At 57.7% G+C, this 15,217-nt stretch overlaps 1 protein-coding gene across 12 annotated transcripts in view; it reads right to left on the bottom strand.

Moving 5' to 3' along the window:
* The window catches only part of ARHGEF10L (Rho guanine nucleotide exchange factor 10 like), a 156,890-nt gene that overhangs the window by 83,897 nt on the left and 57,776 nt on the right, over positions 1–15,217 (bottom strand). For all 12 annotated transcript variants that reach the window (XM_082685574.1, XM_082685569.1, XM_082685561.1 and 9 more), the window contains exons 3-4: positions 11,353–11,541; positions 10,521–10,554 (exon numbers count right to left, since the gene is read on the bottom strand). In XM_082685574.1, coding sequence (XP_082541700.1) covers positions 10,521–10,554; positions 11,353–11,541 — 223 coding nt within the window. The remainder of the gene's footprint in view (positions 1–10,520; positions 10,555–11,352; positions 11,542–15,217) is intronic.

Below are 15,217 nucleotides of genomic sequence, written 5' to 3'. Positions count from 1 at the left end.
TCAGGTCATGATCTCAGGGTCTTGGGATCGAGCCCCGCATTGGGCTCTCTGCTCAGCGGGGAGCCTGCTTCCCCCTCTCTCTGCCTGCCTTTCTGCCTACTTGTGATCTCTGTCAAATAAATAAAATCTTTATTAAAAAAAAAAAAAAAAAAAAACAAAGACCATACCTGCCAATCCAGAAGGGAGGCACCTGTAAAGGTCCAAGACGGCAGCCATTGCTGCCAAGAATTCGAGTCAACTTCCTGGCCCCTAAGTCCCAAGAGGAGGAGGAGAGATGTACACCAGGATGGTGCAGGGAGCAGGGAGGGAGGAGGTGGTGGGGAGCATCTCCCATGAGCAGCTGGGACAACGTGGATCCTGCCTTCTTCCCACCTGCAGGCATTGGGCAGAGGAGCCTGCCCAAGATCACGCTGCCGGAATGGCAGAGCCAGACCGAGATGCCAGCCTGCCTGGTCCCAGAGGGCCTCGTCCAACCGCAGCTCAGGTGGGAGATGGAAACATTCTGTCTGTGCCATCCCCTGAGCCACCTGTGGCCACTGCGCCCTTGGAATGTAACATGTGGAAGTTAATTAGTGGAACTCACTAAAGAACTTCATTTGGAATAGTGTCACCTTAAGTCATTTAATTTTCAAGAGCCACCTGTGGCTAGTGGCCACGTACAGGACAGTCTGGTCGCCCTACACCACTGTCAGAGCAAATCTCTGCTCAGGTTTTCCTGCCGGAAGTCAGCAATGTCATCCCCCAGGCACAACCCATGGACATCTTTTTTTTTTTTTCCCAAAGATTTTATTTATTTATTCAATAGACAAAGATCACAAGTAGGCAGAGGGGCAGGTAGAGAGAGAGGGGGAAGCAGGCTTCCCGCTGAGCAGAGAGCCCGATGCGGGGCTCGATCCCAGGACTCTGGGATCATGATCTGAGCCAAAGGCAGAGGCTTTAACCCACTGAGGCACCCAGGCGCCCCACCCACGGACATCTTGAAGGTGCTGAATCCAGCCACTCAGACAGAGCCGAGCCCTTCCAACCCAAGTTGACATGAGCTTGGTCCCAACCACTGGCTCTCTTTGCTCTGACAGGTCACCCATGACGATCTGGGGCCATTCAGAAGCACCTATTCCTTGCCGCTTGTTTTGCTTTGTATTTTCAGGAACACATATGAGGCAGTTACTGTCATCCTCATCCCACAGACGGAGGAAGACTTACAAAGACTTGGAGCTGCTTAGCCAGACTCGCTCACTCAGTGCATCAGAGGGAGCTGGGACCTAAGGCCCAGCCTGTCTGCCTACAAAGTCTGTCATCTTACAGCCAGACCACCTGGAAGGAGGGAGGTGGCATTTATATATTCAAGCACATCACATATTTGCTGTGTCACAAGGCCACTGAACCTTGCTTGGCTATTCAGACATTCTTCTTTGTAGAGGGAAGGAGAAAAATAGTACTGGGCATGCACAAGTTCAAGTCTCCGTCCAGGAGAAATCCTAACAGCCAGCCCCAAGGCTGTGGTGCGGTTCAACCAGAGAACTCTCGAGAAGGCCCTGAGTAAACTCTGAAGGTGACATCAAGGGGCAGTGGGTATTTTCAGGAGAGGTCAGGCAGCTTTAGAAGGGATCTGGAAATAATTTCTGACGTACTAAAAGCCGGGAGTGGCTGAAACCTGAGCCTCCAGGCTAAGCATCACCAAATCACAGTGAAGCTGATTTTATTTTATTTAAGTAATTTAATTTTAAATAGCCGCCTGTGGCTAATGGCCACTGTAAGAGGACAGTGTAGATCTGAGCCAGCTACACAATTAGAGAAGCTAGTCTGGGTGTTCTGGGCTGAGGAGTGGGGGATCTTACAGCACAGAGAAACCACCTTCGTGCAGCCCCTGCCGCCTCCATGGCTGAGACAAACAGAAGGGGAGCCCCGAGGGCAGGCAAGGGCCAGGGCCAACAGGTGCACAGGCCTTCTCAGGCTCAGACCACCCCCGTACCCCTGCCCCACACTTGGCTGGTACCTGCCCTGGACCCTGTGTCGTGCTGAACGCCCGAGGAGGACCCGTGAGCACCAGTGCATGTATTATCGTGACTATTTTACAGAGGAGAAAACAGAGATCCCGAAAGTGCCTCGCCCCAAGTCGCCTGCCTGGCCTGCTAAGCCCAGCTCTGGAAAGCGGCTCCGCTACCCCCCAGCCCCCAGCAGGTGTCTCCCCTGCAGACAGACCTCTCAGGCAAGGGAAAGCAGGACTGGGCAAGCAATGAGGCTGAGGGCGCCTTCTCCCCCTTGCCCCTTCCCACCGCCCAGCGAGGCCACCGCCCCACTTTACATCCACCAGAAGGCAGCCTCTCCCAGCTGCTGCCCGCCATCAATTCTGCTGAGAACACACACTCCGGGGGCCTCCCCAAAGGTTCCCGATAACCAAAGAGCCAGACAAGGCCATTAAGAGGCCATTTATCTCACACTTATCTGGACTTCCTGCACTTTGCAGGTGTACCCGAATAAGGCCCGCCACTGAGATGACAGCAGTCTCACAAGGTGAGCCCACTGCCCCCAGAAGGCAGGGGAAAGGAGCCAAGCCCGTGGAGAGGAGCAGAAAACAGGGAGTTCGCTGAAAACTAGTGGGCGGGAGACAGAAGAAAGTATGCCTCCCAGTCCCCCAAGACCAGTGTCCCCTGTCCACCAGACTGAAGTCAAGCACTCTGGAAGGCCACCACGCAGCTCCAAGTGCCCTCTGTGCCCACCTCCTTGCTCTCCAGGGAAAAGCCAGGGATGAGAGGGGAGTAAACACCCTGTGACAGCAGGGACCCGCTCTGTCCTGGCCGCCCCATTCTGGGAGCCACACTCAGTGATGGCGGATGCCCAACGCAGCCTGTGTTAGACGAAAGCTCCAGTCCAGAGAAGAGCCGTGCCCCAGCCCCACAGCTGCTGGTCCAGGCCCCATTTTCCTAGTGAATCTCTCTGGATGACAGATTCCCCAGGGTGCCTTTCCTGGGGGCCACACAGCAGGGACGGCCCTCCAAACTCGAACAGCCTGAGGATTCCTGGCAGGTTGGGCTCACGGCCCTGTGCTCATGCACCCGGACACCCTCAGGCACACACGGGGCACCCCAGGGCCTTTTCCAGCACAAGGAATGAAAATGTAGAGGAGGAAGAAATCCCACCTTTGGGGAAAAGAAAGGACCAGAATCAGGCCTGGACAGCGGGGCTTGCCCAGGACAGTCCTACTCAGAATGTCACCCCTCCAGAAATCTGCCACTATCCCCACATCCAAGAGACACAAAAGAAAGACAAGTATGAAACCCAGATTAACCCCACTGCCAGATGTCTTTTCAGCCCTGGCCGCTTTCCAGTTTACGTAACACGTGAAGGCTGGAAGGGCCTTAAAGATCGTCTGGTCAGACGGCTCAAAGCAGCGGTGTCTGCCGTCACCCGAAAAGCTCCCAGCAGGTACCAGCCTGGGCCCCTGCCCTGAGATTCTGAGCTGGTGGTTGGGAGGTACCTGCCCTGGATCAGTGTTTCTAAACCCCGCTGCCCCCCTGTGAGGCCAGGGTCAAGAACCACGCTCACAGGATTGAGGGGTGAAGACTTTGTTCCAGAGTGGACAGACCGGGGACAAAACCACCGCTCTGCCCCTTGGCTCTGCCAGGACAGGTGCCGAGGGATGAGTAACAGCTTCTGTTCCTTGCTGTGAGGATTCACGAGATAACTCATCTGTGAAATGGGGCAACACGGCCTCCCTCCCAGGGTGCGGCTAAGGAGGAAATCAAGAAAGCACTTGAACTACTTAGTAGGGGATCTGGTGCTTGACACATGCCCTTGATACGCTACTTCCTCTCCTTCCCTGCTCCAGGCACAGGGTCTCCAATGGGGGGTGGGGGAGGGCACATCGCAGCACCCCCAGTCTGCACACATGGGTCGCCTCACAGCCACAGCCCGGCCATGCACCTCCTGCCGAAGGGTGCCGGGACCCAGTCCGTCTGTCCCGGGCCACCCCCTACATGGTCACGAACCCACTTCCTGAGTGGGTAGTGAGGTGACGCCAGGGGAAGTCTGGGGAGGGCCCCCCAACTTGCTATCCACAGCACAGTCCTCCCTGAGGAGCGAGTGTCAAGGGTCCCAGGGGACACCCTTCTGGACACACAGCCACGGATACCCACCCAGACCCCGCCTCTGGCCTTCCGCCCCAGGGTGCACGCGCCTCCCTGACGTTGGAGGACCCCGGGCTCGGCGCTCAGGTCAGATGGGGGCAGGCACCGCTCTCCCAGCACTAATTCGTGCAGGTTCTCACAGGAAAATGCTCATGATCTGCAACGAGGACAGAAAACGAGCCACGAAACAACACGTGCGATAAACCACAGTTCTAACAAAACGGTGTGTCCTTGCCGAACCCGCACAGCCCTGAAGCCCAACAGGGACGCACCGTCGGGGGATTAAAGCTCGAGTGAGTCGATCATCTTCTGTACTTTCTTATTTTTCTACAACAAATATGTGTGCCTGTTCCAAGAAAGAAAAAGAGGAAGGACACGCATCTCTGGAAACGTTAAACAGCCCGCTGGCCAGCGTGGGTCCCGCACGCCCTGGGGTCGGCCCCAGACATACAAGCACCCTTTGGGGACAGCCACGGAGAGCAGCTCTGTGGCCGGGCATCCAGTCCCCGTGTCTCATGTCCTCCCCTGACGGCTCCAGCAGCTGGTCTGTCCTACTTTACAGGGAGGAAGGGGAGGGTTAGGCAGGTAAGGCCGCCCACACGTCCCGGGTTGCAGAGCTCGGGTGTAGGGCGGATGAGATCCAAACCAGATCGGTGAGGCAGACCTCAGCCAATTAAACACCAGTTCTGGAAGCCCAGCCTAGTGGGTTCAGGCCCGGCTCTGCCTCACCTCAGCTCTGTGATGACACGAGGCTGACACGAGGCTGACACCATGTTCCCTCTGACCTGGTTCTGCATCTGTGAAGCAGGCATTATCCCTGGGCCCACCTCTGAGGGTGCCCTGAAGGTAAACGAGGTAAGGCAAGTAGAACTTGTAGAACGGGGCAGGGCCCACGAAAATGACACAGCCAGGCACAGAATGGTGGCGCCCCCTCCCCCAAGGGCAGGGACCGTCTGCTGGGTCACCGCGGGGCCTGGCGCCTCAGAGGCTCTCCGCAAAGCTGATGGAGCGATGGAGGACGGAGGTGAAGGGCGAGGGGCTCCCAGCCAGCCAGCCAGGCAGTGGAACACTGGCCAAGGGCGGCCCCGGCACCAGCCTGGGCAGGCCAAGAGGGCTGCAGGGGGAGGGCGAACGGAGCCCTGTCCTCTGGCTGTGAGCTCAGGGGCCACCAGCCCCGCACCAGGGGCTGCCCCCCTCTGGGCCTGCACAGTAGGATCCATAACAGTGACCCCTTTCCAGCTGTGTTCGTCTCCTCACTGCTACTGCGACAAATCACAACACAGATGAATTATCCTGTGGTTGTAGAGATCAGACGTTTAAAACGGTTTTCCCTAGGGTAAAAGCAAAGTGTTGGCAGGGCTCTGCTCTTCGGGGGGCGCTGGGGAGGAGCCACTCCCTTGACTCTTTCCAGCCTCTGGAAGCAGCCCGTATCCCCTGACTTACGGCCCCTCCTCTATCTCCCAACGCCATCAGCATGGCCTCTTTCGATCTCCCTCTGACATGGACACCCCTGCCTGTCTCATAAGGACCCGTGTGATTCCACTGCACCCACTCGGAGAATCCAGGACAATCTCCCCCTCTCAGATCCTTAACTTGCATCTGCCAAATCCCTTTCCCATAGACCGTAACAGGTTCACAGGCGCTGGGGGTTAGGACGTGGCACTTGGTGCAGAGGTGGGAGGGGGTTGCATTACCCTGCCCACCACAGCTGTGAGACCCGCAGTGAGATGTGTGGAAAGGACCAGAGAAACTATAAAGTCGTGCACACGGAAACTATTAGTACTGGGACTTCTTTGGGCCCGGCACTAGGGATGAGGGATGGCTGAGGCTAAGGCTTGTCATCCCGTGGCTGCGGAGACCCAGGGCTGGACTCCACGAGATTCCCGACTGGGCTCTCAGTGCATCAAATGGGCACACAGCTCCCTTTTTCGGGAGACACTGTGTCAGGCTTTTCTGCCGGGTACCTCAGTGCTGCCCCTTTCATGCTGCGATCCAAAGGCCACAGCTCGGATGTGGAAACCCCTCCTAACCAGAGGTGGAGAGGAAAGAGAAACAAAAACCAAAAAATACAGCTTTTCCAATTCGGGGCCTAGCAAGGAGCCAGAGAGAGAGGTCTCTAGTGTTAAAGGGGCCTGGTCCCCATTATCCTCCAATGAGGGAATCCACTGGCGGGAGCTAATTTCTGCCAGGCCTTGGGCCCCACATGGACCGCCCCCAGGACAGGACACAGGAGGCCAGAAATGCTCCAGATTTGCAGAAACAGTGAGATTAAGGGCAAGTCTGGGATTGCAAACAACTCCATGCTGGGCCTCTGCCATCTGAAAAGCACTGATTAACAAGCCGGTGACTGACTTTGCCAGCGAGAAGTTCCTCCAGGGCTGGGGGCACTCCAGCTCTGTCCAGCTGTCCCCCGCAAGACCCACATGCCCCCCACACCCAGGGGCCTCAGAAGCCACAGGCCCTCCAGTGCCCTGTTTCCATTCTGTCCGAATGCTGCTTCCCTGAGCCGGGCCTGATGCGTCCGGAGAGGACAGGGCTTCTCGGCACTTCCAGGAATCCACTGCCCAGCTGCTTCCCCAGAGTCCAGGCCCAGGTGAGAGACCCTGACCAGCCCATCTTATCTAGATACCCAGGACGGGGCGGGACAGGCACGTCCCGGGAGCCGGTAAGAATCCCTGCAGCCCGGACAGGAGCCAGAAGCCTGACCCGGCAGGAAACACTCAGGCTGCAGGGGGCCCTCTGGGGGTGGCAGGACAACTGGACAGGAAAAGCAAACAACTCCAGAGGGGGCCGGTGCCCTCAGAGGGAAGAGGTGCGGGCCTGAGTCCAGGGAAAACACAGGAAGCCGGCGACCCACACGCTCTCGTTCCAGCAACCGCTGGTGCTCTGGCTGCTTCTCCAGCCAGACGCCCCCAGCGCGAGGGCAGGGTGCTTGAGCGCATGCGCATCGGAGTCCCCCAGGGCACAGCCGGCCCCCCATGGCCACACTCCAGTGGCAAGACCAGTCACCCCATCTCTTGGGGCTGCGGTGCCGGGAAAGAGGATCACAAGCACATGCACTTAGCTCGCCGACTCCGCCAGCATCAGTGGGACGGGCCATCCGGCCACTCGGAGCCTGCCTCCCACCGGCCTCCATCCCAGCCACCATCAGTGCCAGAGTTCCGAAACCCCATTTCCACACTGTTCCTCCTCCTCCTCCTCTTCATGGAGACACTGGAAGTTGCCTGACAGACCCCATTCGTCCGTCTGTCCTCCAGGGCCCGTGATATATGAAACACGATGCCTTCAGTACTCCCCCAAGCAGTGTGCTAAACCAGCAGCAAATATAAGACCTCATACCCCTACCCTAAACACGGGCGCTCCAGGGAGCCAGCGTGGGGGGCGGGGTGGGGGGGAGGCGCTCCACCCCGAGCGGAGGGGGCTGCTTCTACTCTGCTCCCATTTTAAGGGAAGGGGCCTCGCCCAGGATCACAGGCTGAGGCCACTCTGCTCTGGGATTTCTGACCAACTGTTTGCAAACGACTCTCCTCAGAACTAGGAGGCAAAGAAATCTCTTGGTAGGCAAAATGCTCCCCCCAGGAAACACACACACAGCCGGATGGTCCCTATGCAGCCGGCCGCACCCCTCCCCCACCATGAGCCAAAGTCTGAGGTCCTGAGTCCAGACTGCGAGTCCCCAGCACGTCCCTGGAGGGCAGCGCCGCAGTCAAACACCCACCCCCATGGACAGAGGCCCAGGTTCCAGCCCCTGTTCTGAATGAACGGGCCCTCTCTGTATGGAACCCTGGCCGCCACACCTCCCTGAGCCTCAGCTTCCCCACCTGTGCCACAGATGTGGCAGCAGAGGCGTCTGTGGGACTGGGCACAGAGCCCCGGGGGACACAGTAAACATGATCATTCTCGTCACTATTATCTTTGCTGTTGCTGTTGTTACCTGGCACCAGATGTGTCTTGCGGAAAGAGAAAGCCACCCTTGGTAGGTTTCCCTTGCCCAGCAGCAGGGACGGATGCGACCTCCCCACCATGCTTGCTCCTTGGATGGTTGAGCAGTGTGGCCTGACCCTCAAATCACCCCAGGGGCTCCTCACAGACTCCCCACAGCAGCCTGGCTGCCTCCCCCAGCCAAGCAGGCACAGGGACAGCGGAGTCCACAGGCCTCAAAGTTGGACTCAGACCCGATGCCCCTGCTGAGGTACCCGGACAGCCAGTCAGCCTGTGACAGCCCCGTCACTGCCGCCCCACAGGGCTGACTCACTTCCCTGGGCAGACTCAGAGAGGTGGGGCAGCCGGCTGCGAGAACCAGGTCAGACCCGGGTTTGTCTGACTACTAGGGTACCAAGCAGCTCCCTCTAAAACCACATCTGAATCAGGACCCAGAGTAACAACAGCAAATACATCTGGAGCAGCTGGCTCGGGCCAGCTGAGCACGGGGTAACTAGTAACTCACATACGCTTCCTGGAGTCCCGCAAGAAAGGAGGCTGATTATGCCCTCGTTACTGATCAGGAGTGAGGCTCAGGACAGGCAGCCACTTGCTCAAAGACTCGCAGCCAGCACAGAGGAAGACTTGAAGCCAGCTCCCTGTGGCTCGGAGCCCAAGTTCCCAGGTGTCCCAGGACCCAGACTCCAGGCCTCTCTTCCCCAACATGCTCCTGCCTGGTGGCTCACCTGTGGGGACGTGGGATGCGACCGACCCTGCATCCCTCCCTAGCTGGGAGTGAGTGCCCTGATGGGGGTGAGACCCCCCAGGGCCTGCAGCTTTGCCAAGATCTGGGATCATCAGGAGCCCCCAGAGGCCAGGTAGGAAGCCAGGCAAAGGCCAGGGCCACTTCCAAACCTCCAGGCAGGGGCCAGGGGGGAAATGCAGGGAGATTTGGTGAAATGGCTTCCAGTGGGTGATTTGCTTTTTCAAAACAGTGTTTGCTTAGTGACTACCTTTAGGAAACTCTGAAAAAAAATTAAGAAAAGAAAGCAATTTTTTTCTCCCCTTTCTCTTGGATAACAAGGAGAAGGCTGAATGGTTCTTCCCCCAGAAGACTCCGGAGTGGAAAGTCACCACCCAGGGAAGAAGCTGGAACTGAAGTAAACAGAGATCTGGAAGGGAGGGTGCAGCTGGGAGCACACACAGAGCACTGGACGAGGAGTCCAGGGCTGTCAGCATCTCACCGTGTGGCCTTGGACAAGTCCTGCTCCCAATCTCCACATCTGGGAAACTAAAGGCAGGCAGGGAGGCTCCAGAGAACTCCTGCCAAGATCCAGGGTTGGCCCAGTAAGGGGACTCAAAGGTACATTTATTCAAGCCACCCCGCAATCCAGACCCAGCCTGAGAGGCAGACAGTCCAAGCACGGGGACTCTGTCCCTCCTGCCCCATCACTGGAAACACCCAGTAAGGACAGGAGGCGGAGTGGAAATGAACTCAGGGAACACATCTGGTTCGACCTTCGACCAGCCTCTCTCGCTCCCCACAATGCTCCTAGATGGGTATTACTTCCATCACACAGACAGGGAAACTGGGGCTCAGAGAGGTTCCCAGGCAGCCCAAAGCCTCCCAGCTAGGGAGGGGCTCGGTAAGGATTTGAACCTCCAGAGCTCACACCCCACTGTGGCCAGGAGATGGTCTTTAAGGGGGTTGGGGCTGCCCTAGCTTGAGTCCAAGCACAGGTGAGTGGGCAGCTGGGTTCAATGAAGGCAGAGGCTGTGCCCCTCTCCCAGAAACACTCTCTGAGCTACGTGACCAGCAGGGCTGATAATAACAGCATGATATGACCCCAGCTCTCCGAGCCATCAGTGACCACCCCAGCACTGCACCATCACCAGCCAGACACCCAGCCTGGCCTCCAGGACTCACAAGGAGAAGGCGGGCAGGCCCTGCCAGGGACAAGAGGCCGATCCCTACCTTTGGCCCAGCAGAAACCTTCCCAAGGCCCACCCACTCTGGATGGCAAATACAGGGACTCCGACCCTAGACTCCAGATCTGCCTTGGCTCCAGGGACCCGGGGCGGGAAACTGCATTTCTGAGCTTTCCCACTGGGTGACACCAGCCTGAGAATCAGGCCCCCCCGGTTCAGCACACCAGGGGACAAAGGAGACCCCTTCCCCTGCCACGGTGGGCAGGATTTAAAGCCAGGCCCACCACTCTCTAAGCACACAGGTCCCCAAAGCCAGGCAGTAAGCAGCAGTGAGCAAAACCCTGAGAGGCCTCTGATTTTACGGCCCCCCAGCCGCAGACGTGCAGCCCATCCCCAAGCTGGCTGAGGAGGCCACAGAGGGAGAGAAGGGCTGATGCAGCTTCAGCCAAAGCCGGAGCGGTCCTGGGGACAGCAGCACCCTCCTCCACCCCTCCTGCCCAGTGTCTCCTCTTTCTCCAACCACCAAAGCAAGGGCTCACTTACTGTGTCTGGGGTGGTGAGGCTGCTGGGTCTGGGTCTGTGGGAAGAGAGCAGAGGAGAGCCCGTCAGACCATAGGCTGGTCCCTATGGACTCGATCCATCCCCGCCCCCTTTTCCCAGCCTCCCTGGGGTGCCGGAGACGGGGCCTGGGCCAACCTGGGTGCCTGCTGGGTTCCTGTCTCCCTCCCCCCTCCCCCGCCACCGCGCTGTCATTAAGCTCCCCTACCTGTCCTACCTGCACCACCTCCCCTCCCACCACTGTGGCCCACGTCCCAACTCCAACCGGAATCAGCCGCCCTGCCTGCTCTGACCCTGCCCCCCACCCCCAGCTCCTCAAGGAGCCCCTTGTCCCCAAGCCTGCAGGAAGTTCCTGCCAGGCCGGTCCCCAGTCTCTCCCAGATGACACAACCCAAGAGCCCAGAAGCTGCCATTTAACACCGCCTTATCAGGGCGCTCCCACCCCTAGGGCCACCAGGACGCCTGGGGGGTGGCTTCTCCAGCTGGTGTGACTCCCTGGGAGAAGCTGCCAGGGAAGATGGGCTTCGGAGACACAAGCCCTGGGCAGCGACTGTGCCCAGCGCCCAATACGGGGCCCACCACGTCCATGACTGATGTGTCAAAGTAAGCCAGACTCTGCAGGAACGCTTGGAATCTCCAGTTCCCGAGGGAAGCCTTGGAATGCAACTTCTCAGTGGTTTTTCCCTTCCTGCTTCTGGGGACAGTGGAGCGGCTGGGAGGCATCCCTGGGAGCCTGGAGCTTCCACCAGGCTCGCGGCTTTCTGTAGCCCCAGAGGCCCGGAAATGGGAGGACCCAAGGCTCCCAAAAACACCTTACCAGTGATGGGGGTGGAGTCCAAGTGGATCAGTGGGGCGTCCTCGATGTCCTTCTCTGGAGCAACGCCTGGGACACCCAGGCCAGCGCTGGTGTCCTCATCATCGTCACTGTCGTCAAACTCAAAAGCTTCTCCAGGGTCGTCCTCCGCCTCGGGGGAGGGGCCAGGGCCTCCCGGAACCAGCTGATCTCCTGAAAGGGAGGAGTTAGCAGAAGCAGGGTCTGGGGTTTGGTTTGGTCAAAGGCGATGGCTACCACGGGGAGTTGCTGTGGGCCTGAGGGACGGCGTGACGGCAGTTCCCAGGGACTCGAGGAGACCCCTGCCCGGGCCGGCTGGCCTCCCTGCGCTCGAAAGGGTGACCCGTGGTGGGTGAGGGCGGTAAGGAGGCCAGCAGTAGACCGAGAGGAGGGAGCAAAGCCTGGTTGGATGTCCGCCTTTCCTGTTTCCTCTTTCCCCATTTGTCAGCAAGGAGGCTTTTTCATTGCACCTGCACGTGTGCGTGTGAGCACACACCTGCATGCGTCCTTCCCTTCGTGTGCGTGCCTGCGTGCTCTTCCCACGTGTAAGTGAGCACACACACTTGTCGTGCACACAGCCCAGCCACAGGAAACACAGTTTCCTGGGTGTCCGGAGCCCAGAGGAAGCCATTTTGCAGGGACCAGGGCACAGACCTGCTGGGCGGGGCGAGGAGCCTGCGCCCCCGATTCCCGGCCCGGCTGTGCCCTCCCGCTGTCCATCAAAGCTCAACTGAAGCAGAGCCCCGCCCCCGCCATGCCCCCCCCCCCCGCCCCGTTGCAGCCCCTTGTTTTCTGCGTCCGTTCCTCCCCGTATAACCTGTGAGGATGTGTTTTTGCTTGTTTGTATGCCTGGGCCGATCTCAGATCCCTAAGATCCCCTTTAAGGGATGGGTCACGGCCAGGACGGGTCATGGCCTGGCCAACGGTGGAAACTCAGCAACTTCTGTTAAACAAGAAAAGGAATGGATTCTCTCTCCTAAAGAGCTTAATGGGCCTTCACCTCTCCACCCACTTCACCAAGCTGAGGTCCCTGGTCTTCTCCCCTGGAGGACTTCCTTCCTCGAACCTAGGGCCGGACAGAACCTCAGGGGTTCACTCTGCCATCTCCCTACTTCATGCCAACCTGCTCCAAAACCAAAGGGCAATGTGGCCTGGTTTTAAAAGTCTGCAGAGCTGGGGCACCCGGGTGGCTCAGTCAGTTAAGCGTCTGCCTTTGGCTCAGGTCATGATCCCAGGGCTCTGGGATCGAACCCCGCACCGGGCTCCCTGCTCAGCAGAGAGTCTGCTTGTCCCCCTGCCCCTCCTCTCCGCTGCCCCGTCCCTCCTCCCCGTTCCTCCCAGCTCCTCCTGCCTCCTCCAACCTCATGTTCACTCACAGTCCTGCACTCACTCTCTTCCTCTCAAAGAAGTAAATAAAATCTTTAAAAACATAATAAAATTAAATTAAAAAAAGAGAAGTCTGCAAAGCTGACCGCCCCTTCGGTTCCACTGTAGCTCACGCCACAAGATGCAGAGCTCGTGCTCCGGCCCTGCCAGGGCCCCCTACCAGCCGTGTGGTTCTGGGCAAGTATCTTCACCTCTTGGAAGCTTGGTTTCTCCCTCCATAGACTGGATAATAAAAACAGCACCCGCCCCATATGGCCAAGGTGAACGTGAACTGGGAAGTAGGTCGCGGTTTCTCCACCCGCCCCACCCCCCTGCTGACTCTGGGGCTCTGGGTCTTCATGGTGGGCGTCCTGCAGCATGGACAGCAGCATCCCCGGCCTCTGCCCATTAGAAGCAGGTACTGCCTCCAGCTGTGACAACCACAGGTGTCTCCAAACATTGCTCAGTGTCTCCTGGGGGACAAAATCACCCCTGCCTGGGAACTGCCCAGTAGATGCAGCCCTTGGCCGAGGGCCTTGTGTGTCCGCATCACACAGTAACACCTGTTGTCAGTAAGGTCTCTCCCAGCCGGGATCCTTGACGCCGGGATCACATCTGTGGGCTCAGCCCCCATAGGTGCTCAGGGCTGGAAGGAGGAATAGGCAGGCAGGAAGGTAGATGGAGCAGACAGACAGCTGGATGGCACAATTGACAGACAGATGAGCATATCCCACATTAGTAGTCCTTGGACTAGAAAAACCCAATCCCTTCCCCATAAGGACCTGGGAGTTTGCAGAGCAGAACATTCCAGGTGCAAATGTATCAAATTCACAAAGCCCCTTCCCCAGCTACTGGAGTGCAGCTGAAGCCCAGAGCTCAGGCTTCCTCCCCACCAGATGGGGGACTCTGAGGTGGGGGGCCCCCCTCTCCTCCTGGGAGCTTTGGGGACAGCTCAGGCCAACATTGACAGGCAATGATGTGGCCGGTGGCTGAAGCTCCTTCCCCAGATCAGAGACACAAACCCTGGTTGAGAAGGTTGAAATGAGCCCCACGCAGCTCCTGGTCTAAGCCTCACGACCACCCCCAATGGACAGACGAGGTCACAGAGATTCAAGCAGCGAAGTGACACACCCACAACCTTACATCGAGTAAGTGGAGAGCCAGCTCGGAGCTCGTTCTGTCTTCATTCCCATTCTACATTCTCCACTGAGCCCTGCTGCTTTCAGAAGCTGGCTGAGCCCTTGGACACCAGGCCCTGAGATGATGAACTAATAAAGGAAATCCAGGGGTTGAGTTGGAAGCCGGATTAATTGTTTTTGTGACCTACAGGGGGTGTTGAATCTTCCACCGCTCTCCCCTCGCTCACTCCACAGCAGCCACACTGGTCTCCCTGGTGCACCATGAACATGCCAGATGTGCTCTAGCCTCAGGACCTTTGCACCTTCCATCCTGGGGTCCAGAATGCTCTTCCCCAGATATCTTCTCCTGCTCTCACCTCCTTCAGGTCTTTACTCTGGGTCATCTCCAGATGACCAAAACAGCCCACAGAGACACCCTTGGACTCCCTGATGGCCCTGCCTGCTCTACTTTTGTCTATGGCCCTCGTCAGTGGTGATGGCTGACACTTTTATGCATTTTACTGTGTCCTAACGAGAATGTGAGCTCATGAAGGATTCCAGTCTATCCTGCTCACTGTTACACTCCAGTGTGCAGCACATGGTAGGTGCACAGTAAGTATCTGCTGAAAACACACACACACACATACACACATGTGTGTGCACACTCCTGTTCTCATGCCTGTGGGTTGTGGTTTTATTTTATTTTTTAAAGATTTCATTCATTCATTTGACAGAGAGAAAAAGAGAAAGAACACAAGCAGGGGGAGTGGCAGGCAGAGGGAGAAGCAGGCTTCCCGCAGAGCAAGGGGCCTGATGCAGGGCTCAATCCTAGGACCCCGGGATCATGACCTGAGCTGAAGGCAGACACTTAACCTATGGAGTCACACAGGCACCCCTATGGGTTGTGGTTTTAAAAGTTTAAAAACACTGGAGCACTAGGGTGGCTCTGTTGGTGGAGCATCCAACTCTTGGTTTCGGCTCAGGTCGGGATCTCAGGGTCCTGGGATGGAGCCCTAGGTCAGGCTCCCCACTCAGCAGGGAGCCTGCTTCTCTCACTCTCCCTCTGCCCCTCTCCCCAGCTCCCTCTCACACGCACATGCTCTAAATCTTAAAAAAAAAAAAAAAAAGCAAAATAAGTTTAAAAATGATGGAATGAGTCTACAAAGTCCCCACCCATTATTTTCTTGACACCACACACAGATGCACCCTGACCCCAGGAGCCTCAGTGTCCTTGGTCCCTCGTACTTAAATCGGCCTGAGTCGCAGTGGGGACCCCATGTGCCTGGCCAGTATCAGGTGGTGACCAGGGAGTCAGTCAGACCACCAGGCTCCAACCCCAGCTCTCCTAGATGCCGACCTATGAACAC

Source organism: Mustela nivalis (assembly GCF_964662115.1).
Source record: "Mustela nivalis genome assembly, chromosome: 10".
NCBI lineage: Eukaryota > Metazoa > Chordata > Mammalia > Carnivora > Mustelidae > Mustela > Mustela nivalis.
This window is presented reverse-complemented; position numbering and strand designations above follow the sequence as displayed.